Below are 20,661 nucleotides of genomic sequence, written 5' to 3'. Positions count from 1 at the left end.
GCTGAAATCCACTCAGTTCACTTCTTGAATCAAGTTTTCACAGGATATAGGCATAAGCCTTCAGAGTAGTCTTTGGGCCTCATTTATTTCTTGATCTTAGACCATATTTTCTAAACTTTTTTTTTGCTGTTATCATTGTCTTCCTTTCTATTGAGGTCACTAAGGATCAAGCTATTTTTTTAAACTGTTACCTTCAGTAATTTTTTCTGTGTATTGGTTCCAAGACAGAAAAGTAGTAAGGGCTAGGCAATGGGGGTTATGTGACTTACCCAGGGTCACACAGCTAGGAAGTGTCTGATGCCAGATCTGAACCCAGGATCTCCTCTCTTTAGTTCTGGTTCTTAAACCACTGAGTCCCTTAGCTGCCCCCTTTTTCCAGTTCCAGGGGACTTATTAAGCTCTCCACAGAATATCTCTACTTTATCTTCATGATGCTCTGCATACTTGTGCAAGATGAGATGAACAAATGTCCCATGGGACTTTTCTTATTGCTTTTCACTGCTTAATGAAATCAACTCTGCCAATTTGCCTCTCTGAAAAGAATTTGTGTTTCATTTAGAGATGCCTTTCTTATGTCTTCTGGCTTCACTTAAAAATTGTTGTTCAGTCATTTCAGTCATGTCTGACTCTTCATGACTCCATTTTGGGATTTTCTTGACAAAGATAGTGGAATGGTTTGCCATTTCCTTCTCCAGTTCGTTTTACAGATGAGGAAACCAAGGCAAGCAGAATTAAGTAACTTGCCCAGGGTTACACAGCTAGTACATGTTTGGGGCTAGATTTGAACTCACAGCTAGTAAGTGTGTGAGGCAGGACTCAAATCCAGGATTTTCTGACACCCAGTCGAGGGCTCTATTCCCTAGACTCCTTAGCTCTCATTTATCAATATAAGAATGTGTAATTTGAATATAGATTAGTTCTTCCAGTAATATATTAACTAGATGACCACCAAAGATTGAATACTGGCACTATACCCTCTAGGTGACCACAGCCCCCAGCACTTCCAAAGAATCGAACTACATAGGACGTAAAATCTTTAGGAGAATGTTTCTAAGCACCATTGAAAGAATCCCTAATGAAAACATGAAAGGATTTCATGATTTCCTTTTTTTTTAGTATACACTAAAATATAGATCATATTTTTCTTTTTTTCTTCTTTTGATCTTAAAAAACAATTCAAAACTTAACCTATATCAAATGACAAACATTTCCATCTTCCTTCCTTCCTTCCTTCCTTCCTTCCTTCCTTCCTTCCTTCCTTCCTTCCTTCCTTCCTTCCTTCCTTCCTTCCTTCCTTCCTTCCTTCCTTCCTTCCTTCTTTCCTTTGTTTCTGTTTTTTTTTCTTAAAGAATAATACATTTATATTAGATTTGTATAGTCAAAAAAACAATTCCCCACATTGATCATATCCAAAAATGTATGTCTTATATTTTGCAACTTAAATTTATCATCTCGCTTTCTAGAGGCTGGTAGCCTTTCCTTTATAATGGATAATTTTTGGTAGAGAAGTAGAAAAGACCAAATTGTTTTATAAAAATTAGAATTTTTTCCAATTATATGTAAAAACAATTTTAACATTCATTAAAATTTTTTTTGAGTTCTAAATTTCCTCCCTTTCTCCCATCCTCTCTCTGAGACAGCAAGCAATTTGATAAAGCTTATATATATATATATGTATATATATATATATATATATATGCAAACATGCAAGACATTTTCATATTACTCATGTAGTAGGAAAAACACAGACTAAAATACTTGTGAAAAATCATGTGCTTCGATTTGCATTTAGACTCCATCAATTCTTTCTTTGGAGATGTATAGAACATTTTTCATCATGAGTCTTGGTTCATTGTATTGCTGCAAATAACTAAGTCTTTCATAGTTGATCATCACACAATATTGCTGTTAGTATATACTGTGTTCTCCTGGTTCTGTTCATTTCACTTTCCATCAGTTCATGTAAGAATATACCACACTGTGAGTCATGCAATTGACTTAGAAAAGGAATTAAAGATACTGATGGGTTTATTAATTTTGATAACTAAAACACATTTGACTAGATGAAGCAAAGGACCCTTTTGATGACTTTCCTCAAACAAGGTGCTATTTATGCACAAGATACAATTAAATGAAATTCCATGATACTTGAAACTAAAGGGATAAAATTGTTAGTCAAAGTATAAATATCAAGCAAATGTGTGCTGAAAAAGTGTTTGCTAGTATTATTAGAGCTGGATAAAGTCCAAATAGAAAAGTGATTCCCTGTAAATAGAGAGACTTTCTCAATTTTCTTCTTTAGCCTCAGTGACCACACAGAAAAACCCCCCAAAGCAACAGTTCTCAACCTCTCAATTTGTAGTAATGAGAATACATAATGCATATCAGGGATTTACATTCCGAATCATAACTGTAGCACAATTACAGTTTTTAGATTTTACAAAATAATTTTTTGGTTTGGGGTCACTGCAACATGAGGAACTATATTGCGGGGTCACGGTATTAGAAAGGTTGAGAACCCCTGCCCCCAAAGTAAGTGAAGAATAAACTAATAAATATCTGTAGATAAATTTGAATGTGTATTGCCCAGATTATGACATGGAGTTGGAGAGATAATCCTTTGAGCTAGTCTATCAGTGTATCTTGAAGTTGTTGCAACTGGACAATGAACTGGGTCTAAAATTAAATAAAAGTAGGAAAAAGGACTATGTTGCATGTTTGGAAATTGTACAATTATTCTAAGGTAGCTATTACTGACTCAAGAGAAAAACTTAGAAGGTTAGATCCTTGATTGCAAGCCCTATTTGTTATTTTATCCATAAGTCTGACAAGTAAACTCTTTTGTGTTCTAATTTGTTTAAAGTATCATCCTTTATTTCTAGATCAAGTATGCATTTTGACTTTATTTTACAGTGTGATGTGAGATACTGTTTTATGGTTAGTTTCTGCCATACTATTTTCTAGTTTTCCCAGCAGTTTTTGTCAAACAATGAATTTTCCCCACAAAATTCTGGACCTTTGGGTTTATCAAACGCTAGGGTAACTATGGGCATTAACTACTTTGTGTTGATTTCCTAAACTATTCCATCAATCTACTACTCTAATTCTTAGCCAGTATCAAGACTGTTTTGATGATTATGATTACCACTTTATAATATAATTTGAGATCTGGTATGGCTAGTCCTCCTTCCTTCACAAATTTTTTCTTAATTCTCTTGATATTCTTGAATTTTTGTTCTTCCATATGAATTTTTAGATTATTTTTCCTAGTTCTTGGAAATAATTTTTGGGTGGTTTGATTGGTATTGCACTGAATAGGTAAATTAATTTTGGTAGGATTGTCATTTTCATGATATTGGCTTGACCTATCCATGATCAATTGATGTTTTTCTAGTTGTTTAGATCTGACTATGTAAATTATAATCTTTTTCACAGAGTTGCTGGGTTTGTTTTTATTTTTATTTATTTTTAATTTTTATTTGGTCATTTCCAAACATTATTCATTGGAAACAAAGATAATTTTCTTTTCTTCCCTCCCCACCCTCCTACCACCTCTCTCATAGCCCACGCACGATTCCACTGGGTATCACATGTGTTCTTGATTCGAACCCATTTCCATATTGTTGGTATTTGCATTAGAGTGTTCATTTAGAGTCTCTCCTCAGTCATATCCCCTCCACCCCTGTAGTCAAGCAGTTGCTTTCCATAGGTGTTTTTACTCCCACAGTTTATCTTCTGCTTGTGGATAGTGTTTTTTAGATCCCTGCAGATTGTTCAGGGACATTGCATTGCCACTAATGGAGAAGTCCATCACCTTCGATTGTACCACAATGTATCAGTCTCTGTGTACAATGTTTTCCTGGTTCTGCTCCTTTCGCTCTGCATCACTTCCTGGAGGTCGTTCCAGTCTCCATGGAATTCCTCCACTTTATTATTCCTTTGAGCACAATAGTATTCCATCACCAACATATACCACGATTTGTTCAGCCATTCCCCAATTGATGGGCATCCCCTCATTTTCCAATTTTTGACCACCACAAAGAGTGAAGCTATGAATATTCTTGTACAAGTCTTTTTCCTTATTATCTCTTTGGGGTACAAGCCCAGCAGTGCTATGGCTGGATCAAAGGGCAGACAGTCTTTTATCACCCTTTGGGCATAGTTCCAAATTGCCCTTCAGAATGGTTGGATCAATTCACAACTCCACCAGCAATGAATTAGTGTCCCTACTTTGCCACATCCCCTCCAGCATTCATTACTTTCCATAGCTGTTATGTTAGCCAATCTGCTAGGTGTGAAGTGATACCTCAGAGTTGTTTTGATTTGCATCTCTCTGATTATAAGAGATGTAGAACACTTTTTCATGTGCTTATTAATAGTTTAGATTTCTTTGGCTGAGAACTGCCTGTTCATGTCCCTTGCCCATTTATCAATTGGAGAATGGCTTGATTTTTTGTACAATTGATTTAGCTCTTTGTAAATTTGAGTAATTAAACCTTTGTCAGAGGTTTTTATGAAGATTGTTTCCCAATTTGTTGCTACCCTTCTGATTTTAGTTACATTGGTTGTTTGTACAAAAACTTTTTAATTTGATATAGTCAAAATAATTTATTTTACATTTTGTGACTCTTTCTAAGTCTTGCTTGGTTTTAAAATCTTTCCCTTCCCAAAGGTCTGACATGTTTTATGGGTGAGTTCATTCCATTCACATTCAGAGTTATTTTTACTAGCTGTGTATTTCCCAGCATTTTGATTTCTGCTCCTTTTCCTGCCTTTTCTTCTTTCACTATTTCTTTCTACATCAATGTTTGCTTTTGAACAGTCCCCCTTGTTCCCACCCTTATTTTACTTCCCTTTCTACCCCCCTCCCTACTTATCCCCCCCTTATTTTCCCTGTAGTCTTTCTAAAGTTAACCCCCCCCCCGCTCCCTCCCTCTCTTGTACTGCTTCCCTCCCCACCAGACCGTTTGTTACTCTTCTACTCCCCTATAAGGTGCAAATCTATTCTCTGTCCCCAATGGATTGGATTGGGTTTCCCTCTTTGAGTCACTTTCAAAGCATGTAAAAGTTGAGTATTTCCTGTCTCTGACCTCTTTACCCTTCCAGTGTATTGATGTTCTCCCCCCTCCCACCATGAGCTTCTTTATGACATATAAATTTACCCCCATTTGTTTCTTTTCCCATTTCTTTTAATATTAACCTATTTTAAGCTCTAGTTATATATATATATGCATACTCATGCGTATGTATTTTTGCATGCATATATCTATATACCTATTTATGTCTTGTCCTTTCATCCTATACAGTTTGTTGTTGTTCCCTCTTAGTATACTTCTTTTTGCTGCCCAGGTAATAACAACAGTTTTTAAGAGTTACCAATGACCTCTTTTCTTATAGAGATACATATCATTTTAACTTATTGAGTCTCTTAAAATTTTTTTTTATTTTTCTTTTTTCCCCTCTTTTTTAATTACCTTTTGATGATTCTCCTGAGTTCTGTGCTTGTACATCAAATTTTCTGTTTAGGTCTGGTCTTTTCTTTACGAATTCTTGAAATTCTTCTATTGTGTTGAATGACCATACTTTCCCCTGTAAGAATATAGTCAGTTTTGCTGGGTAGTTGATTCTTGGTTGTAAACCTAGTTCCCTTGCTTTCCGGAATATCGTATTCCATGCCTTTCAGTCCTTCACTGTAGATGCAGCCAGATCCTGAGTTATCCTCACTGTGGTTCCTTGGTATCTGAATGACTTCTTCTTGGCAGCTTGTAATATCTTTTCTTTGGTCTGATAGTTCTTGAATTTGGCTATAACATTCCTGGGTGTTGTCAGTTGGGGATTAAGTACAGGAAGTGATCTGTGGATTCTATCAATCTCCACTTTTCCCTCTTGTTCAAGGATTTCAGGGCAGTTTTCTTTAATAATTTCCTGTAATATAATGTCCAGGCTTTTTCTTTTGTCATGGTCTTCTGGTAGGCCAATAATTCTTAAATTGTCTCTCCTTGAACGATTTTCTAAATCCTCTGTTTTGTGAATGAGATGCTTCATATTTTCCTCAATTTTTTCATTCTTTTTGTTTTGTTTTATAGTGTCCTGCTGCCTTGTGAGGTCACATGGTTCTAGTTGTTGTATTCTGGTTCTTAAAGACTGGATTTCATCCTTAGTTTTTTGGTTGTCCTTGTCCTTTTGGTAAGATTTTCTTTGGAGGTCATCTTTCATCTTCTTCACCTCATGTTTCATTTGTTTTGCCTCATCTTTCATCTCCTTTGCCTCATTTTCCAGCTGGTTGATTTTGGCTTTCAAGACCCTGTTTTCTGTTTCCAGATGACTTATCTTAGTTTTTAAGTTCTTTTCCCAATTGTCTTCAGCCTCTCTTAATTGTGTTTTGAATTGCATTTTGAGTTCTTCCAAAGCCTGTATCCAATTCGCTGGTATTTCTGATTTTTCCTTTGCTGATCCCTCCCCCACTGTTTCATTCGCTTTTTGCTCATTACCTGTGCAGAAGCTGTCTATTGTAATTTCTTTCTTCTTTTTCTGTTGTTTGCTCGAGTTTACCCCTTCTTTGCTCCCCGTATTTGGCTGTGCTCTTGCTCCTCTCATTTTGTTTTGGTTTTGGGGCTGTCAGTCTCCCCTCTTGGAGCTTTGTCAGATCTCTTGGTACAGTCTCTAGGGGAGGAATGTTGGCTTCCCTGTCCTCTGGGGGCTTTTGATTGGATTGAGTTCAACTGGGTCGGGGTGTATGTGGTATGAAGCTCTGAGGCTCTGAAGACTCCTGGAAGGCTGGGCTGCTCAGGCACTCTCCAATTCTCTCCAGCTGCTTCTCTGCTGTCCACAAGTGCCTTTGCCCGCCTCCCTAAACTCTGAGGAGTTCTGATGGAATTAGGTTCAACTGGATTGGTTTGGATATGCCCCGAGGCAGTGGTGAGACTGGAGCCTGATGGAGGGACCCAGCCACGGCCCCATCTCTCCCCAGCTTCCTCTCCACTGTCCAAGCTGGGTGCTCTGAGCCTGGCGCCCCGCTGCTCACAAGGTAGACCCTCCAAACCAGCACCTTTGCCCACTAAGAGGTTCCCACTGCTGCTGGGGGCTCAGCCTCTGGGTTGTGGGGGAGGGGTCCTGGGACCTTTGCTCTGCCTTCCCCTTAGCCCTGAGTATTCTCGGATTCCGGCTTTTGGGGGGCATACCTTTTGATTTGAGTCCAGAAGGAGGGTTCCCCACTTCTGTCCTGTTCTTCAGCTTGTAAACCTCAAAAATTTCTCAGACTTATGAATGTTAGGGGTTTCCCCCATTGGGGAATATTCTACTTAAAAAAATTCCCTAGCAGATGGTGAGAACTCTACTTGAGTATGGGGGCTCCTAGCTATGGGAGTGTCCCTGCTCCACCCTACTTAAGACTGCTTTAGGACAGAAAACTCCTTCAGAACAATGAAAGTACTTTGATCCATGCTTATGGAAGGGACAGGAAGTTCTTTGAGTCATGACTGTTTTAGAATTGATACAATGGGATACTAAGTACCTATAAAGGTGGGGAAACTTGTAAACTACTTAAACCTAAAAGGGTGATAACTTATTCAGAGGTTTTTTCTTAATGAAATTTGTCGACACAGCAGCATTTTTTCCTGACTTACTAAAGAGATTAAAACTACTCAGCTGTGAATTCAAAATGGGCAGTCCTTTAGAAACTTCTACAGTGATTGGTAGATGTAAGGACTTAGGGGAGGTGACAGAGGAGATTTTCCCCTTAAAAATAAGAGCTCAGAGAAGAGGAGGATCTTGATTTCTGACTCTCATTCTGAAGGAGAGCTCCTTGAGGAGCTCCTCTGAGGGGCTCTGTCCCTCTGGGGTAGGAGCTCTGGAGGCTCTTGAGAGAGGCCCTTTGAAACAAATCTCTGGCTGGAAGACTCTTTGAGGAAGGACGCTGGCCTGGTGTCACTAGTATCCTTGTTTAATCAGACCTTGTGGTGAGTGCTAAAAAACTGACTGATTTCTCTTTTAAGACTCAGGTCTAGGCCAGATTGGCTTGAGGCCCTTCATACTTATTCCTTTCTTACTCTCTCTCTCTTTCTTTGATTACTCATTGTATTGTTAATTAAAATCTCTATAAAACCCAATTGACTTGGGTATTTGAATAATTGGGAATATTTCCCTGGCGACCACCTTATATTTGATTTTAAACCCAAGACACTGTAGTAAAACATATTTCTGCGGTAAAATTTACTCACCCTCTCTTATGTCTATCACAATTTATATCTTCCACTATTTTAATCACTACAGTTTAAGACCTCAACCATTTTAAATCTCACAAGCTTGAATTTCGGTGCCCTAGGAGCATTCAGTCTGTATTGGTAAGGAAGGGTCTTCCACGAGGTCTGAACTTTTGCTGCTTGCTGAGCCGCCATCTTGACTCCACCCCCCTGGGTTTGTTTTTAGATAGATGTCTTTTGTCACTTCAAGGAAAGCTCTTTTTATTTCAATGTTTTCTAATTTTTTTAACCCTTACCTTCTGCCTTAATACTATGTACTGGTTCTAAGGCAGAATAGTGGTAAGAACTAGGCAATGGGGGTTAAGTGATTTGCCTAGGGTCACACAGCTAGGAAGTATCTAAGGTCATATTTGAACTCAGGACCTCCTGTCTTTGGGCCTGGTTCTCAATCTACTGAGCCACCTAGTTGCCCTCAAGTTGCCCTCAAGTTTTTCTAACTTTTTTAAAATGAGAAATGGGTATTATGTTTTGGCAAGGGTTTTCCTGCCTCTATTGAGATGATCATATAGTTTCTATTAGCTTTATATAGTCAATTATGCTGATAGTTTTCCTAATATTAACCATACCTGCATTCTCAGTATAAAACCCACCTGATCATGGTGTATAATCCTTGTGGTATAATTTTGTCAACTTCTTTCTAGTGTTTTGTTTATAATCTTTGCATCAAGATTCATTAGGGAGATTGAGTTATAGTTTTATTTCTCCATTTTAACTCTTTCTGGTTTATGTAACAATAGCATATTTGTGTCATAAAAGGAATTTGGAAGAATTCTTTCTTCCCTTGTTTTTCCAAATAGTTTATTATTGGAGTTAATTGTTCTTTGAATGTTTAGTAGAATTCACTTGTGAATCCATCTGGTCCTGGAACCTTTTTCTTGGGGAATTCTTTGATGGATTGTTCCATTTCTTTTTCTATGATGGAAATGTTTACATATTCTATTTCCTCTTTTGTTAATCTGGGCATTTTATGTTTTTGTAACTTTCATCTCTTTCACTTAGATTGTCAGACCTATTGACATGTAGTTGGGCAAAATAACTCCCAATAATAGCTTTGATTTCTTTTTCATAGATTGTTATTTCATCTTTCTTCATTCTTGATGTTGGTAATTTGGTTTTCTTCTTTCTTTTTTTAAATCAATTTAACCAATGGTTTATCTATTTTATTTATTTCTTTATAAAACCAACTCATTATTTATTAGTTCAATGGCCTTCTTACATTTATTTTTATTTATCTCTCCTTTGATTTTCAAGATCTCCAATTTGGTGTTTAATTGGGGATTTAAAATTTGTTCTTTTTCTAGTCTTTCTGGTTGTGTGTCCAATTCCTTAGTCTGTTTTTCTGTTTTGTTGATGTAAACATTTATAGATATATATTTCTCCCTAACTAAAGCTTTAGCTGTATCCTATAAATTTTGTTGTCTTTTCATGATCATTTTCTTTAAAGAAATTGTATATTGTTTCTGTGATTTGTTCTTTGACCCATTCAGTCTTTAGAATAAGATTATTTAGTTTCCAATAATTCTTGCTCTTTCTGCTGCCCTTTGTTCAGTATAATTTTTATTGCATTATGATTTGAAAACTATGCCTATTAAAGGCATATTAAAGAAATATTAAATTTCTGATTTTCTCTTCATTTTACTTTTCATAATTTCCCATTAAAAAAAATTAACCTGCTTGTCATTTCTAAAGTTTAAGTAGTATTCCATCACAATCATGTGCCATACCTTGTTTAGTCATTCTCCAATTGATGGACAGCACCTTAATTTCTAGTCTGAACTGCTTTTAAATAGCCTAGACAAGTGCTTTTATTATTGAGGATTTGTTGTTCAGTCAGGGCACTACCAAGAAACACCTTCTTCCTCAGTTGTCAGCTGGTCTATTTCATTCTTGGCTCATAACTATTTCTGTCACTTTAGAATTGACTCTGAGGCACTACTTTAATTATCTGTGGTGAAATTTGGAGAGTAATCTTGTATCCTCTTCTACCTTCTTCCAACATCCTTCTCCCCCCCCCATCTTTTAGATAATAGTAATAATAACGAATATTGCTATAATGCTTGTACTTAATGTAATATTTCATTCGATCCTCACAAGAACTCCAAAATGTAAGGGGACATTTTACAGATGAGGAAACTGAGGCAAAGAGAAGTTAAGTGGCTTGCCTAGTTAGACACAGCTAGTTAAGGGTCAAAAGCTATATTTGAATCCATGTCTTCCCTTACTCCAGGCCCAGCATTCTTATCTAATGTGCCAACTAGTTGCTCAAATTTTTAGATAAAACATTTGCTTCCAATTACATGTTAAAATAATTTTTCAACATTTGTTTTTTAAAATTTTGAGTTTCAAATTCTCTCCTTCCCTCTTTTCCCTACTTCCTTATTGAGAAAGCAAGCAATTTGATATGTAACTGATATCTTTATGTTAGTAATATTGTGAAAGAAAACAGATAAAAAAAACCCCCAAGAAAAATAAGGTTAAAAAAAAGTATACTTCAGTATGAATTCAGATGCCATCAATTCTCCTTCTGGAGAAGGATAGCATTTTTCATCTTAAATGTTTTGGAATTGTCTTAAGTCTTTGTATTGCTGAGAATAGCTAAGTCATTTGCAGATGATCATCATACAGTACTGCTATTGTGGTATACAGTGTTCTCTTGGTTCTGCTTACTTTACTTTGCATCAATTCAAATAAGTCTTTCCAGGTTTTTTCTTGTTTGTTCTTATAACATAATAGTATTACATCAGAATCATATACCACAACTTGTTTGGCCATTCTCCAACTGATGATTGCTCCTATTTTGGTAGAAATTATATTTAAAAAAAGAAAATATATATACATATATATATATATATATATATATATATATAAGAAAAAAGAAAATATGGAGAACATTTTTACAAAGAAATTTAACATAAGTTTTTATATACAACACATGAATTTATGGTAAATTGACATATATTTTATTAAATTTTAGGGTATGGTGGAACAAGTTAGCCAGGGCTAATATTTTTGTGACATGGTGCTATTAAAGTTTCCCATTGTATTTGATATTTTCTTCATTCCAGGATATAAGTTTTCTCATGGTTATCTGTGAAAATGGCTACATTCTTCAAGTTCCTGTTCCACAGCCCAGGGAAACGGAGGAATTAGCAACCTACGAACTCAAAGAACTGCCAATACAATGTTTTCATTTCATGAGTATCAAATCAAGGATCCTGGTATGAGATATTCTTGTGAGGCGTTATCTTTTTGGTTTCTCTTTTCTTCTTAAGATACCAACTTTTGGTAGACATGAACAGTTATCCTAATAGAATGGAATCTGGTATAGCAATGAAGAGTTGGTGCCTCAGGATGAGACTGCAAACCCTGGGTGGTTTTGTTCCCTGTTCTCCCCTACCTTTCATAAAGGAAGGGTCAGAGAAAGCAACCAAGGGATCCAGATCATTCCAAAGCCTTCAACCCTGTCCAGAGCACATATAGTCCTCCAGTCAATAAGTCAGTATTTATTAAGCTCCTACTATGTGGCAGGCACTGTGCTAAGAACTGAAGATACAGAGGTGTAAAGATTAAAATTTAGGAATATGGGGAGACTGAGGCATTTGAAATTAGTTTCTCTCTGCAAGGAGTATTATTTTTTTAAAGGTTTATTAAGGATTAAGGATTAAAGAATATACAAGTAAGAAACATGTGCCTAGGCCAGAGGCCTAGACAAAATAACCTCACATCATGGAAGAGATGCCTCTGCTCCAAAACGGAAGTCCAAAAGAGACCCAAAAACCTTTGCCACCAGCTTAAATGCTTCCTCGATCTCGGCCCACCTCAGAATTCCCATGAGATTACAAAGCATTTTGGGGAAGTGGAGCAAAGTCTTGTGGGGATTGTAGTCCTGTATTCGAGTCTATTTTTTACATTCCCCCATTTGATCCTCTGGGAAGAAGTCCTTCCTCAAAGGATCATAAAAACATAATCAATTTAAAGATTACAATAATTTGAGGATAAGAGAAAAAAAAACAAAAAACCAAAACCAATAATTACTGGATGCATTGACAGAAAGCCAGTTAGGGGGCAGTCCCCTTTGGCATAAAAGTATACATACAAATAAATGTTCAATCAACCATACCGAAAGTTCAATTTTGTGCAACTTGTGGTCTGGAGGCTTCTTCATGGTGGCTTCTCCAACAGTTCAGTTCTGGATTCAGAGAGGTTGCATCTTCTTTACCTAAAATTCTTCTCAAAAGGAATTTAAACTTTGCAATTTAAATCATGATATTTTTTACATTCCCCCCGTTAAGAGGGTGATTGACAAATACAGGATCACATAGGGATGCATGGCTGAGGTATGAGGTTTATGAATCAATTGGTAAGAGAAATGAACAAAAACATTAGAAAAATCCAAAAGAAAGAAAAATTTCTGAATGAAAATATAGACTATCAAAGTCTTATGTGTAAAAATTCCAAGTGAAAGAAAAATAAATCTATAACAGGTCCTTGAATCAGGGCCCAATCAAAATGATTTAAGCAATGATGCATTTACCCAGTCAATAGCCAGGACTACAGAAAAGTACCACACTATGAGAGGCAGAAAAGGGGACCAGATTATAGGAGCCAAGTTTTGGGGATATTCGTCTGTGAGTATCTTCAGAGTGAGTGTGGACACAAGGAAAGCCTATGCCATAACAAAGTTAAACACAGTAACCTCGAGTCTTCACACTAGGTTCAAGACCTTTGTATTGGCCTAGAAGTGCATCAATCCATCCTGGATTGGCTTTTCTTTGGCTCTGTGAAATGGCTCTTGTGTGTATATCTTGTCCTGGAATCAGACAGAATCATTAAGTAAAGTCCCATAATTTATTTAAATAATTAGTGGCATCGTTTTTATAGTCACAAGATTTTTGGGCATGCTCTGACAAATGTATTTCAAACTTGTAGTACTGAAAAATCAAAACCTTAATGCTGGTGACATGTGCTTTAAATATAAAAAAGAGAGGGAAAAAAACTGAAAAAGTATATTGCACATGCAAGAGAAATATAATAATAAAAGAGCTTTAAAATTCAAAAATATAGCTTATAATCATTGACACTCTTTGTCAGTAAAGAAAATATAAAATGCAAGGCTTTCTCACCAAAAATGAGATCCCTTTCCTCTTAATATCTGGCCGTGATCACTGTGAGTAGAAGGCAAATGAATTGAACAGTAGTACAAATATGTAGGTATCAAAATCCCCAAAATTCTCAATAGCCCAATTAATTACAATAGCAAACAAACACACTTTCATATTTCACATAAGTTGCTGTATGACATTTTTAAAACCTATGAATTGATGGACATTTGTCACAATTTTTACAAATGTAGCAATCTTTCAACCTTGGTATTTAAACATATTTTTAAAACAAAGTAAAACTCATCTTGGGTTAAGAACATAATCAAGAAATCTATATATCATTCTGGTAGAAGTAAAGTAGTGAACTGAAGAGTATAAATAAAGGGGTGCTCCTTTTTCTTGGAGGCTTATAGGGATACAAATGCCCTGAGATTAACTGCCCCAACTTCCATTCACATATTTAGAAATGCAGGAAGGTTGGGGGTTATAAAATGTATTTCACTTCAGCTACTCTTGGCCTTACCTCGTGGTAGGGGCAGGCAAAAATAACCAGAGATTGTTAGAAAAAAATTCCAAAAATCATATTTAAAAAACCCTTAAAATCATTTGAGGTATTTAGCACATTAAAATTTTCCAAGGTTGTTATACAATTATAACCAGTCCTGAAGTCCATCCATCCTCTATGTGAGAATTTACAAAGTCAAAATAGAAAGGCTGTTTTTTTTTATATGGGCTTAATGACAATAATATTTGTTCAACACAGTTATAGGGGAAAAACAACAGAATTTCAAAACTCAGTACATTCAAAATAAATTCAATCAACCTTCAGTGTAACATAATAATATTGAATCCAGTAATATATGAACTTAAAATCACAAAGTTAAATCTTAAACAAAAAATGCAATAGAATACAGAGATTTTTTAAAATAAACCATTAGAGTCTGAAATGCCTCAAAATATAGCCTCTAGTCTTTAAAGTTCCTTAGGTGTGTTTATCCATTTAAATGTCTATTGTCCGAAGGCAGAGTGGTAAGGGCTAGGCAATGCGGGGTAAGGGACCTGTCCAGCACTCCACAGCTGGGGAGTATCTGAGGCCAGATTTTAACCCAGGACTGCATGTCTGTAGGCCTGGCTATCAGTTCGCTGAACCACCCATTTGCCTCCCCAAAGTTAAAGTTGAATCTTTGGGCTGAGTCTGCTCCCTGACAGGCAGGTGAAGTCAATGAAATTACCAGAAGAGTCAAAAGGTATCCTTTTAAACAGCCCATTGCTATTAAGTTTCTGTTTGAAAAAATCTGTTTCTTCTCTCCCTTTTTCTCTCTCCCCTGATATGATCCCTCCTCCTGCCCCAGTCCACATGGAGCCCAGGCTGCCCATGTGGAGCCAATACCCCATTTTGTTACCAGCTGATAGAAATGAGTCCTGAGCGATCTGCTCCAAGGAACTGGGTTTGTTGGGCAGGCAGGTCACTAGATGATTGCAATCTTGGTTGAATCAGGTGGGCCAGGTGAGTTGAGAGAAAGACTGCTGGGTGGGCAGGGCCGGGAGCCGGAGCGCAGACAAACAGGGCCGGGAGCTCAAGCACCAGGTGAGAGGCCAGGAGCAGAAGCAGGAGAAGCAGGCAGGCAGAACTTAGCAGCTAGGGGCCAGGTGGGCGGCAAACGCAACAGGTCTGGATCAGGGACTGCAGCTTTGCAAGGGTAAAAAATAAAACCTTGGCCAGAGAGATGTGGCTCCAAAAAAAATTTCTAGGTACTAGCTATTAAAGATTAACTAAAGATCAGAAAAGAAATCAGAAGATTGAGAGTTTTTTTCCCCGTTAGGTCGCCAAACTGTAAAGATTAAAAATTAGGAATATGGGGAGACTGAAGCATTTGAAATTAGTTTCTCTCTGCAAGGAGTATTATATATTTTTTAAAGGTTTATTAAGGATTAAGGATTAAAGAATATACAAGTAAGAAACATGTGCCTAGGCCAGAGGCCTAGACAAAATAACTTCACATCATGGAAGAGATGTCTCTGCTCCAAAATGGAAGTCCAAAAGAGACCCAAAAACCTTTGACACCAGCTTAAATGCTTCCTCGATCTCGGCCCACCTCAGAATTCCCGTGAGATTACAAAGCATTTTGGGGAAGTGGAGCAAAGTCTTGTGGGGATTGTAGTCCTGTATTCAAGTCTATTTTTTACAGAGGCAGACAAAAAACAGTCCCTGTGCCGCAAAGAACTCACAATGTAATGTGGGAGACAACAAGCAAAATATTTATTAGAAAAGCTAAATATGCATAAATGAATTATATACAAGATAAATAGGAAATAATCAACAGAGTTAAAGGCACTGGGATAGGAAGTGGATCCACAGCCAGGAAATCAGGGAGGTGTGAGTTAACCCTTCACAGTTCAGCAGCACCATTTGGGACTGTTGCAAGCAAAGAAATTGTGATAGTTAGGGTTAATTTTGCCCTCAGGTGGATTGATTTTTGATGCAGTTATGGGGCTATTTGAGTAAGAGGAGAATAAAAGTTGTTTTTTAGTATTTGGTAGCGAAGTCCTGAGACTTAAAGGAATTTCCTTTTTAATTTCCTTGCTGACTTCTTGCTGTAGGTTAGACTACATGATTATGGCTTTTGTTTTCATGTCTTGAACTGCTTTTAAGAAGCCTAGACAAGTGCTTTTATCTGAGGGTTGTTCAGTTCTTGTTTCATTCTTCATGAGGTTTTCTTGGCAGACATATTGAAGTGGTTTGCCATTTTCTTCTCCAGCTAATTTTACAAATGAGGAAACTGAGGCAAGCAGGGATAAGTGATTGCCCAGGGTCACACAGCTAGTAAGTGTCTGAGGAAGGTGAAATTTGAATTCAGGAAGATGGGTCTTCCAGACTCCAGGTCTGCCACCCTATCCACTACTCCATGGAGTTGCTCCTCTACGGAAGGGGACTGGAAGATGACTTTAGCAAATGGATTATTTATTTAAACTGTCTGGCTCCAAGTGATGCATTGTATCTAAAGCAGGCTAGCAACCCCATGCACTCATTACAACAAGACACTTTGAGTTTAAAGTTGTAATTGAGTCACTCAAAAACTAACAAATAATTGGGTCATGGTTTCCCTTTACCCTTTGTGAAACATGATGAAAGTAAGAGGCATCATACTCAAGACCAGTGCAATTACCACCTCGCTCCCCTCTACTAGATGATGTAAGATTTGTATCATAGTTTAAGAGTTCAGATGAGTTAGCCTCCATTTTTATTTGTATTTCTTCATAGGAGAATATTCCATAGGAATATAATATATTATATTATAAATTAACATAGTATATGTGATATTTGCAATATGATGTGGCCTATATTTCAGTGTGTATGTCAGGATCCCTAACAGGTCAATAAGAATCGACTGGACATCCAAGAATGATTTGTCACTGGGCCAAAGCCTCTGGTCACTTCCCTACTTTCTGTGGTCTGCTGGCATTGAAAATGTTAGCAAACAAAAACTTGGGCAATAGGAGAAGCTGCTGAACACATGCCAGCCACTTGAAATGCCAAGAGGGCCAGCCACAAGTTGCCATTGCAAAGGTTCACGGATTAGGGGACATGACAGGTGGCACCCCTACTTCCCTGCTTGCCCTGAGCATTTTTAGAGGAGAATGATGGGTTCCAGTGGTAACGTGGGAAAAATCCCAAGTTGCAACCTTGATCACTGAATAGAAGTGCTTGTGTTCATCTTCAAAAGCCACTCAAGTCAAATTCTCAGAAGAATCCCTAGATATTCAAGAGCATGGCAGAACTAAATAAAGCCTCCAGTCCTAGATATGTACCACATCCCATCCCCCAAGTTATTACTTTTCCTCTCTTTGGCACTGTCCTACCTCACCAAGCATTGAAAGGACCTACTAGGGAAAGGGGTCAAATAAAGAATGTTTATTCCATCCAGACCATTCTGTGGCTTGGTTTGGCCATTTTGGCCATCACAAGGCCATCCTTCTTATAGAAATCATATACTTAAATACAATTTGAAAATACAAATTTGAAAAAAGCAAAATCCACCAAAAATGGGTGAACCTTGATGCAGTGGCTAATTTCAAGTGCGTACATGAATCCTAGAGACCTAGCTTGCTGGCAGACTATTTGAAATCTTTCACTGCTAGAATTGTAAGTAGAGGTTCTGTAGAAATTCTGTGGGTCATTGCTATTTGGTTATAAGTATGATGGACCTTTAAAAATGAAAAGGGGTCTTTGATCAAAGCTGCATTTTACCTTTCCCTTATTCAACATGGGACCCCTTTAAAATCTGGCCTCAGACACTTCCCAGCTGTGTGACCCTGGGCAAGTCACTTACCCCATTGCCTAGCCCTTACCACTCTTCTGCCTTGGAGCCAATACACAGTATTGACTCCCAGATGGAAGGTAAGGGTTTAAAACAAAACAAACAAACAAACAAAAAAAAAACAAAACAAAACATGGGACCCCTCAGATTTCTCTATGGCACTCCGACAGATGGAACAAAACAGAAATGCCTGAGTAGTTTATTTGGGCTTCTTGTTACTTTGGAGGTTAAAATGATCTATATGGTGACAACTCCATTATCCTATAATGGTCACCTACCTTAGTAAAGGTAAAACAATATAATCAGTGAGTTCTTTCAGGGTTGCCTGGAACTTTTTTCTCCACCTAGCAAATGCACAGTATTTGGGCTTAGTTAAACATGGACTGAATAGGGGGTAAACTATGAATTGTGTTTTTGTTCTCTTTCATTTTAGAGAGACATAGAGATTGAAAACAGAAGAAAAAAGAAGGAAGCGAAGGAGAAGGAGAAGGAAGAAAAGAGAAAGCTACGTCTTCAAATGATGAGACAAATGCAAACAGAAGGAGAAGAGGAAGAAGAAATTGTGGAGGAAGAGGAAGAGGAAGAAGAAATAGAAGAGGAGGAGCCCCTGCCAGAAATTTTTATTCCACCGCACCCTTGTCCTGTTTTATGTGGATTTTACTCCGCACCAGGGAAATTCTGGATTTCTATGGTAAGTTGTAAGATATTGTACTTTTCCTGCCTTTCCCATAACATTTGAAAACTATTGTTTTCCAGTACATTATTAGATTAGTGATTGTGATACTAACATATGGTTATATGTTAACTACCATTCGAGGGCCAAGAGAGTTAAACTGTGATGTTAACAGCATTTGCTATTATATCTATTACAACTATTGGGCAGCGAGGTGGTACAGTGGATAGAATGCTGACCTGAGTCAGGAAGACCTGAGTTCAAATCCAGTCTCAAATGCTTCCTAGTTGTGTGATCCTGGGCAAGTCACTTAACTCTGCCTCAATTTCCTCATCTGTAAAATGAGTTAGAGAAGGAAATGATGAACCAATCTAGTATCTTTGCCAAGAAAACCCCAAATGGGGTCATGAAGGAGTCAGACATGACTGAATGACTCAACAGCATAATTGTTACCCACACCAACTGTGCATTTTGACTTTCAATGACAGACTCTTTAATCTCTGTAGCCACAAAATATGATCTATACCTATCATCAAGCATGTTTTTCCTTGTGATAATTATAATTGCCAGTCAATAAGAACAATTTTAAAAATGATACAAAATAACATAATGAACCACATGGTATGTTTCAAGATTTTAACACTAATCTTTAATTAGTTTAAGGAGGCTGAGACCCCTTCAAGACAGTCGTTCAATCTTTTTTTTCATTTATGTCCAACTCTTTGAGACTCCATTTGGGACTTTCTTGGCAAAGATACTAGATTGGTTTGCCATTTTCTTCACTAGCTCATTTTACAGAGGAGGAAACTGAGGAAAATAAGGTTAAGTCAACCAAGGCTAAGGCAGAAAAAGTTGTAAACTGATATTAAATACATGACTGACAAATAATATATCAAGAAATATTGACTATAATAAAATTAAATATTTACCCCAGGATTATAAGCACTATTAGGCAAACAAGTCATATAATAAAGCACAAGGATTTCTTAGAGATAGTAAGGTTCTCGTATCTTAGAGGCCACATTTAGTCTAAGTCCCTCATTTTAGGGACAAGGAAACTGAGATTCACAGAGCTAGGATTCAAATCTGGGTTGGCTTACTCCATATCTAGGGCTTTTTTTCTTTCTGATTACAGATGACATTGTTTTGATTTTATCAAGTCAAATAACATGTACCTACTATGTGCCAGTCTCTGTGGCTAAGATAAAAGGAAAAAAAAATAAAATGAAACAGTCTGCTTTCAAGGGGCTCACGATGTGGTAGGGAGATAGACTGGAAGTAAATTTAGAGGTAAGATTAAAGAGGACTGGGAGATGTGGTCACTAATAATTGTAAATGGACATACATTAATTTAATAGCATATTCAAATAGCATAGAAACTAAAATAAGCATTTACAGTTAACAGTTTCCATTTGAGGGATGGAGGCCAGGGAGGGGGCTGAACTTCTTGCCTTCCCCTTTACTACTTTTTTTTTTTAACCCAATACTGTATATTGGTTCCAAGGTAGAAGCACAGTAAGGGCTAGGCAATGGGGGTTAAGTGACTTGCCCAGGGTCACACAGCTAGGAAGTGTCTGAAGTCAAATCTGAACCCAAGTCCTTCCATCTTTAGTCTGCCTCTCAATCCACTGAGCCACTTATCTGCCCCTCCTCCTACTGCTTAGAGGAGAGCAACAAGTGAATAGACAGACAGGTAAGTAGAGACTTGTTTCCCCAGCCATTGCTCCAGAGCAGCAGGGGGAAGGAAGGAAATGTGTGGATTGGTGATTCTGGTAGTCTTACGAATAAGCAATCAGCTCCTTAAGGTAGTCCATTTTTGCTAGTCTCCCCAGGCACATTTTTTTCCTGCTCCTATGCACAGTCTTCCATGCCACAAGGACTTGGCTATGCTTACCCTCGCATTTTGTTATAGAGATGGTTGGTGCTCTGTCCCCTATTCTCTCCACATTTCCATGGAACTTCTCTTCATTATCTAAGCCATAAGCCAGAGCTTCACTCTCATAGTCCACAAAATTCAGATATTGCTTCTTAGGAACTGACTCAAGACCTCAAGCCTATATCTCTAACCTCCGAATAGGCAGAGGCCAGGTAGAACCCATTTTCCATGCATCCCAGATGAAGTCAACTGAAGTCAATGGAATGCCTCTCCTCCCTTATGTGACACCATAATATGGTGATACATGGTATTTCCTCCTCCCCTCCTTTATTTTTACGATGTTGTAGCAACCTTGATATTTATTCTATGTATCTATTTGTAACTTAACAAGGGCATATGGTATGAGATGCTGATAAAAACCTAATTTCTT

At 37.4% G+C, this 20,661-nt stretch overlaps 1 protein-coding gene across 4 annotated transcripts in view; it reads left to right on the top strand.

Moving 5' to 3' along the window:
- CFAP44 (cilia and flagella associated protein 44) overlaps positions 1-20,661 on the top strand; it is a 167,848-nt gene that overhangs the window by 53,520 nt on the left and 93,667 nt on the right. For all 4 annotated transcript variants that reach the window (XM_016433465.2, XM_016433464.2, XM_056793465.1 and 1 more), the window contains 2 exons: positions 11,327-11,479; positions 18,116-18,373. In XM_016433465.2, coding sequence (XP_016288951.2) covers positions 11,327-11,479; positions 18,116-18,373 — 411 coding nt within the window. The remainder of the gene's footprint in view (positions 1-11,326; positions 11,480-18,115; positions 18,374-20,661) is intronic.

This window comes from Monodelphis domestica, chromosome 4 (genome assembly GCF_027887165.1).
Source record: "Monodelphis domestica isolate mMonDom1 chromosome 4, mMonDom1.pri, whole genome shotgun sequence".
Lineage (NCBI taxonomy): Eukaryota > Metazoa > Chordata > Mammalia > Didelphimorphia > Didelphidae > Monodelphis > Monodelphis domestica.
This window is presented reverse-complemented; position numbering and strand designations above follow the sequence as displayed.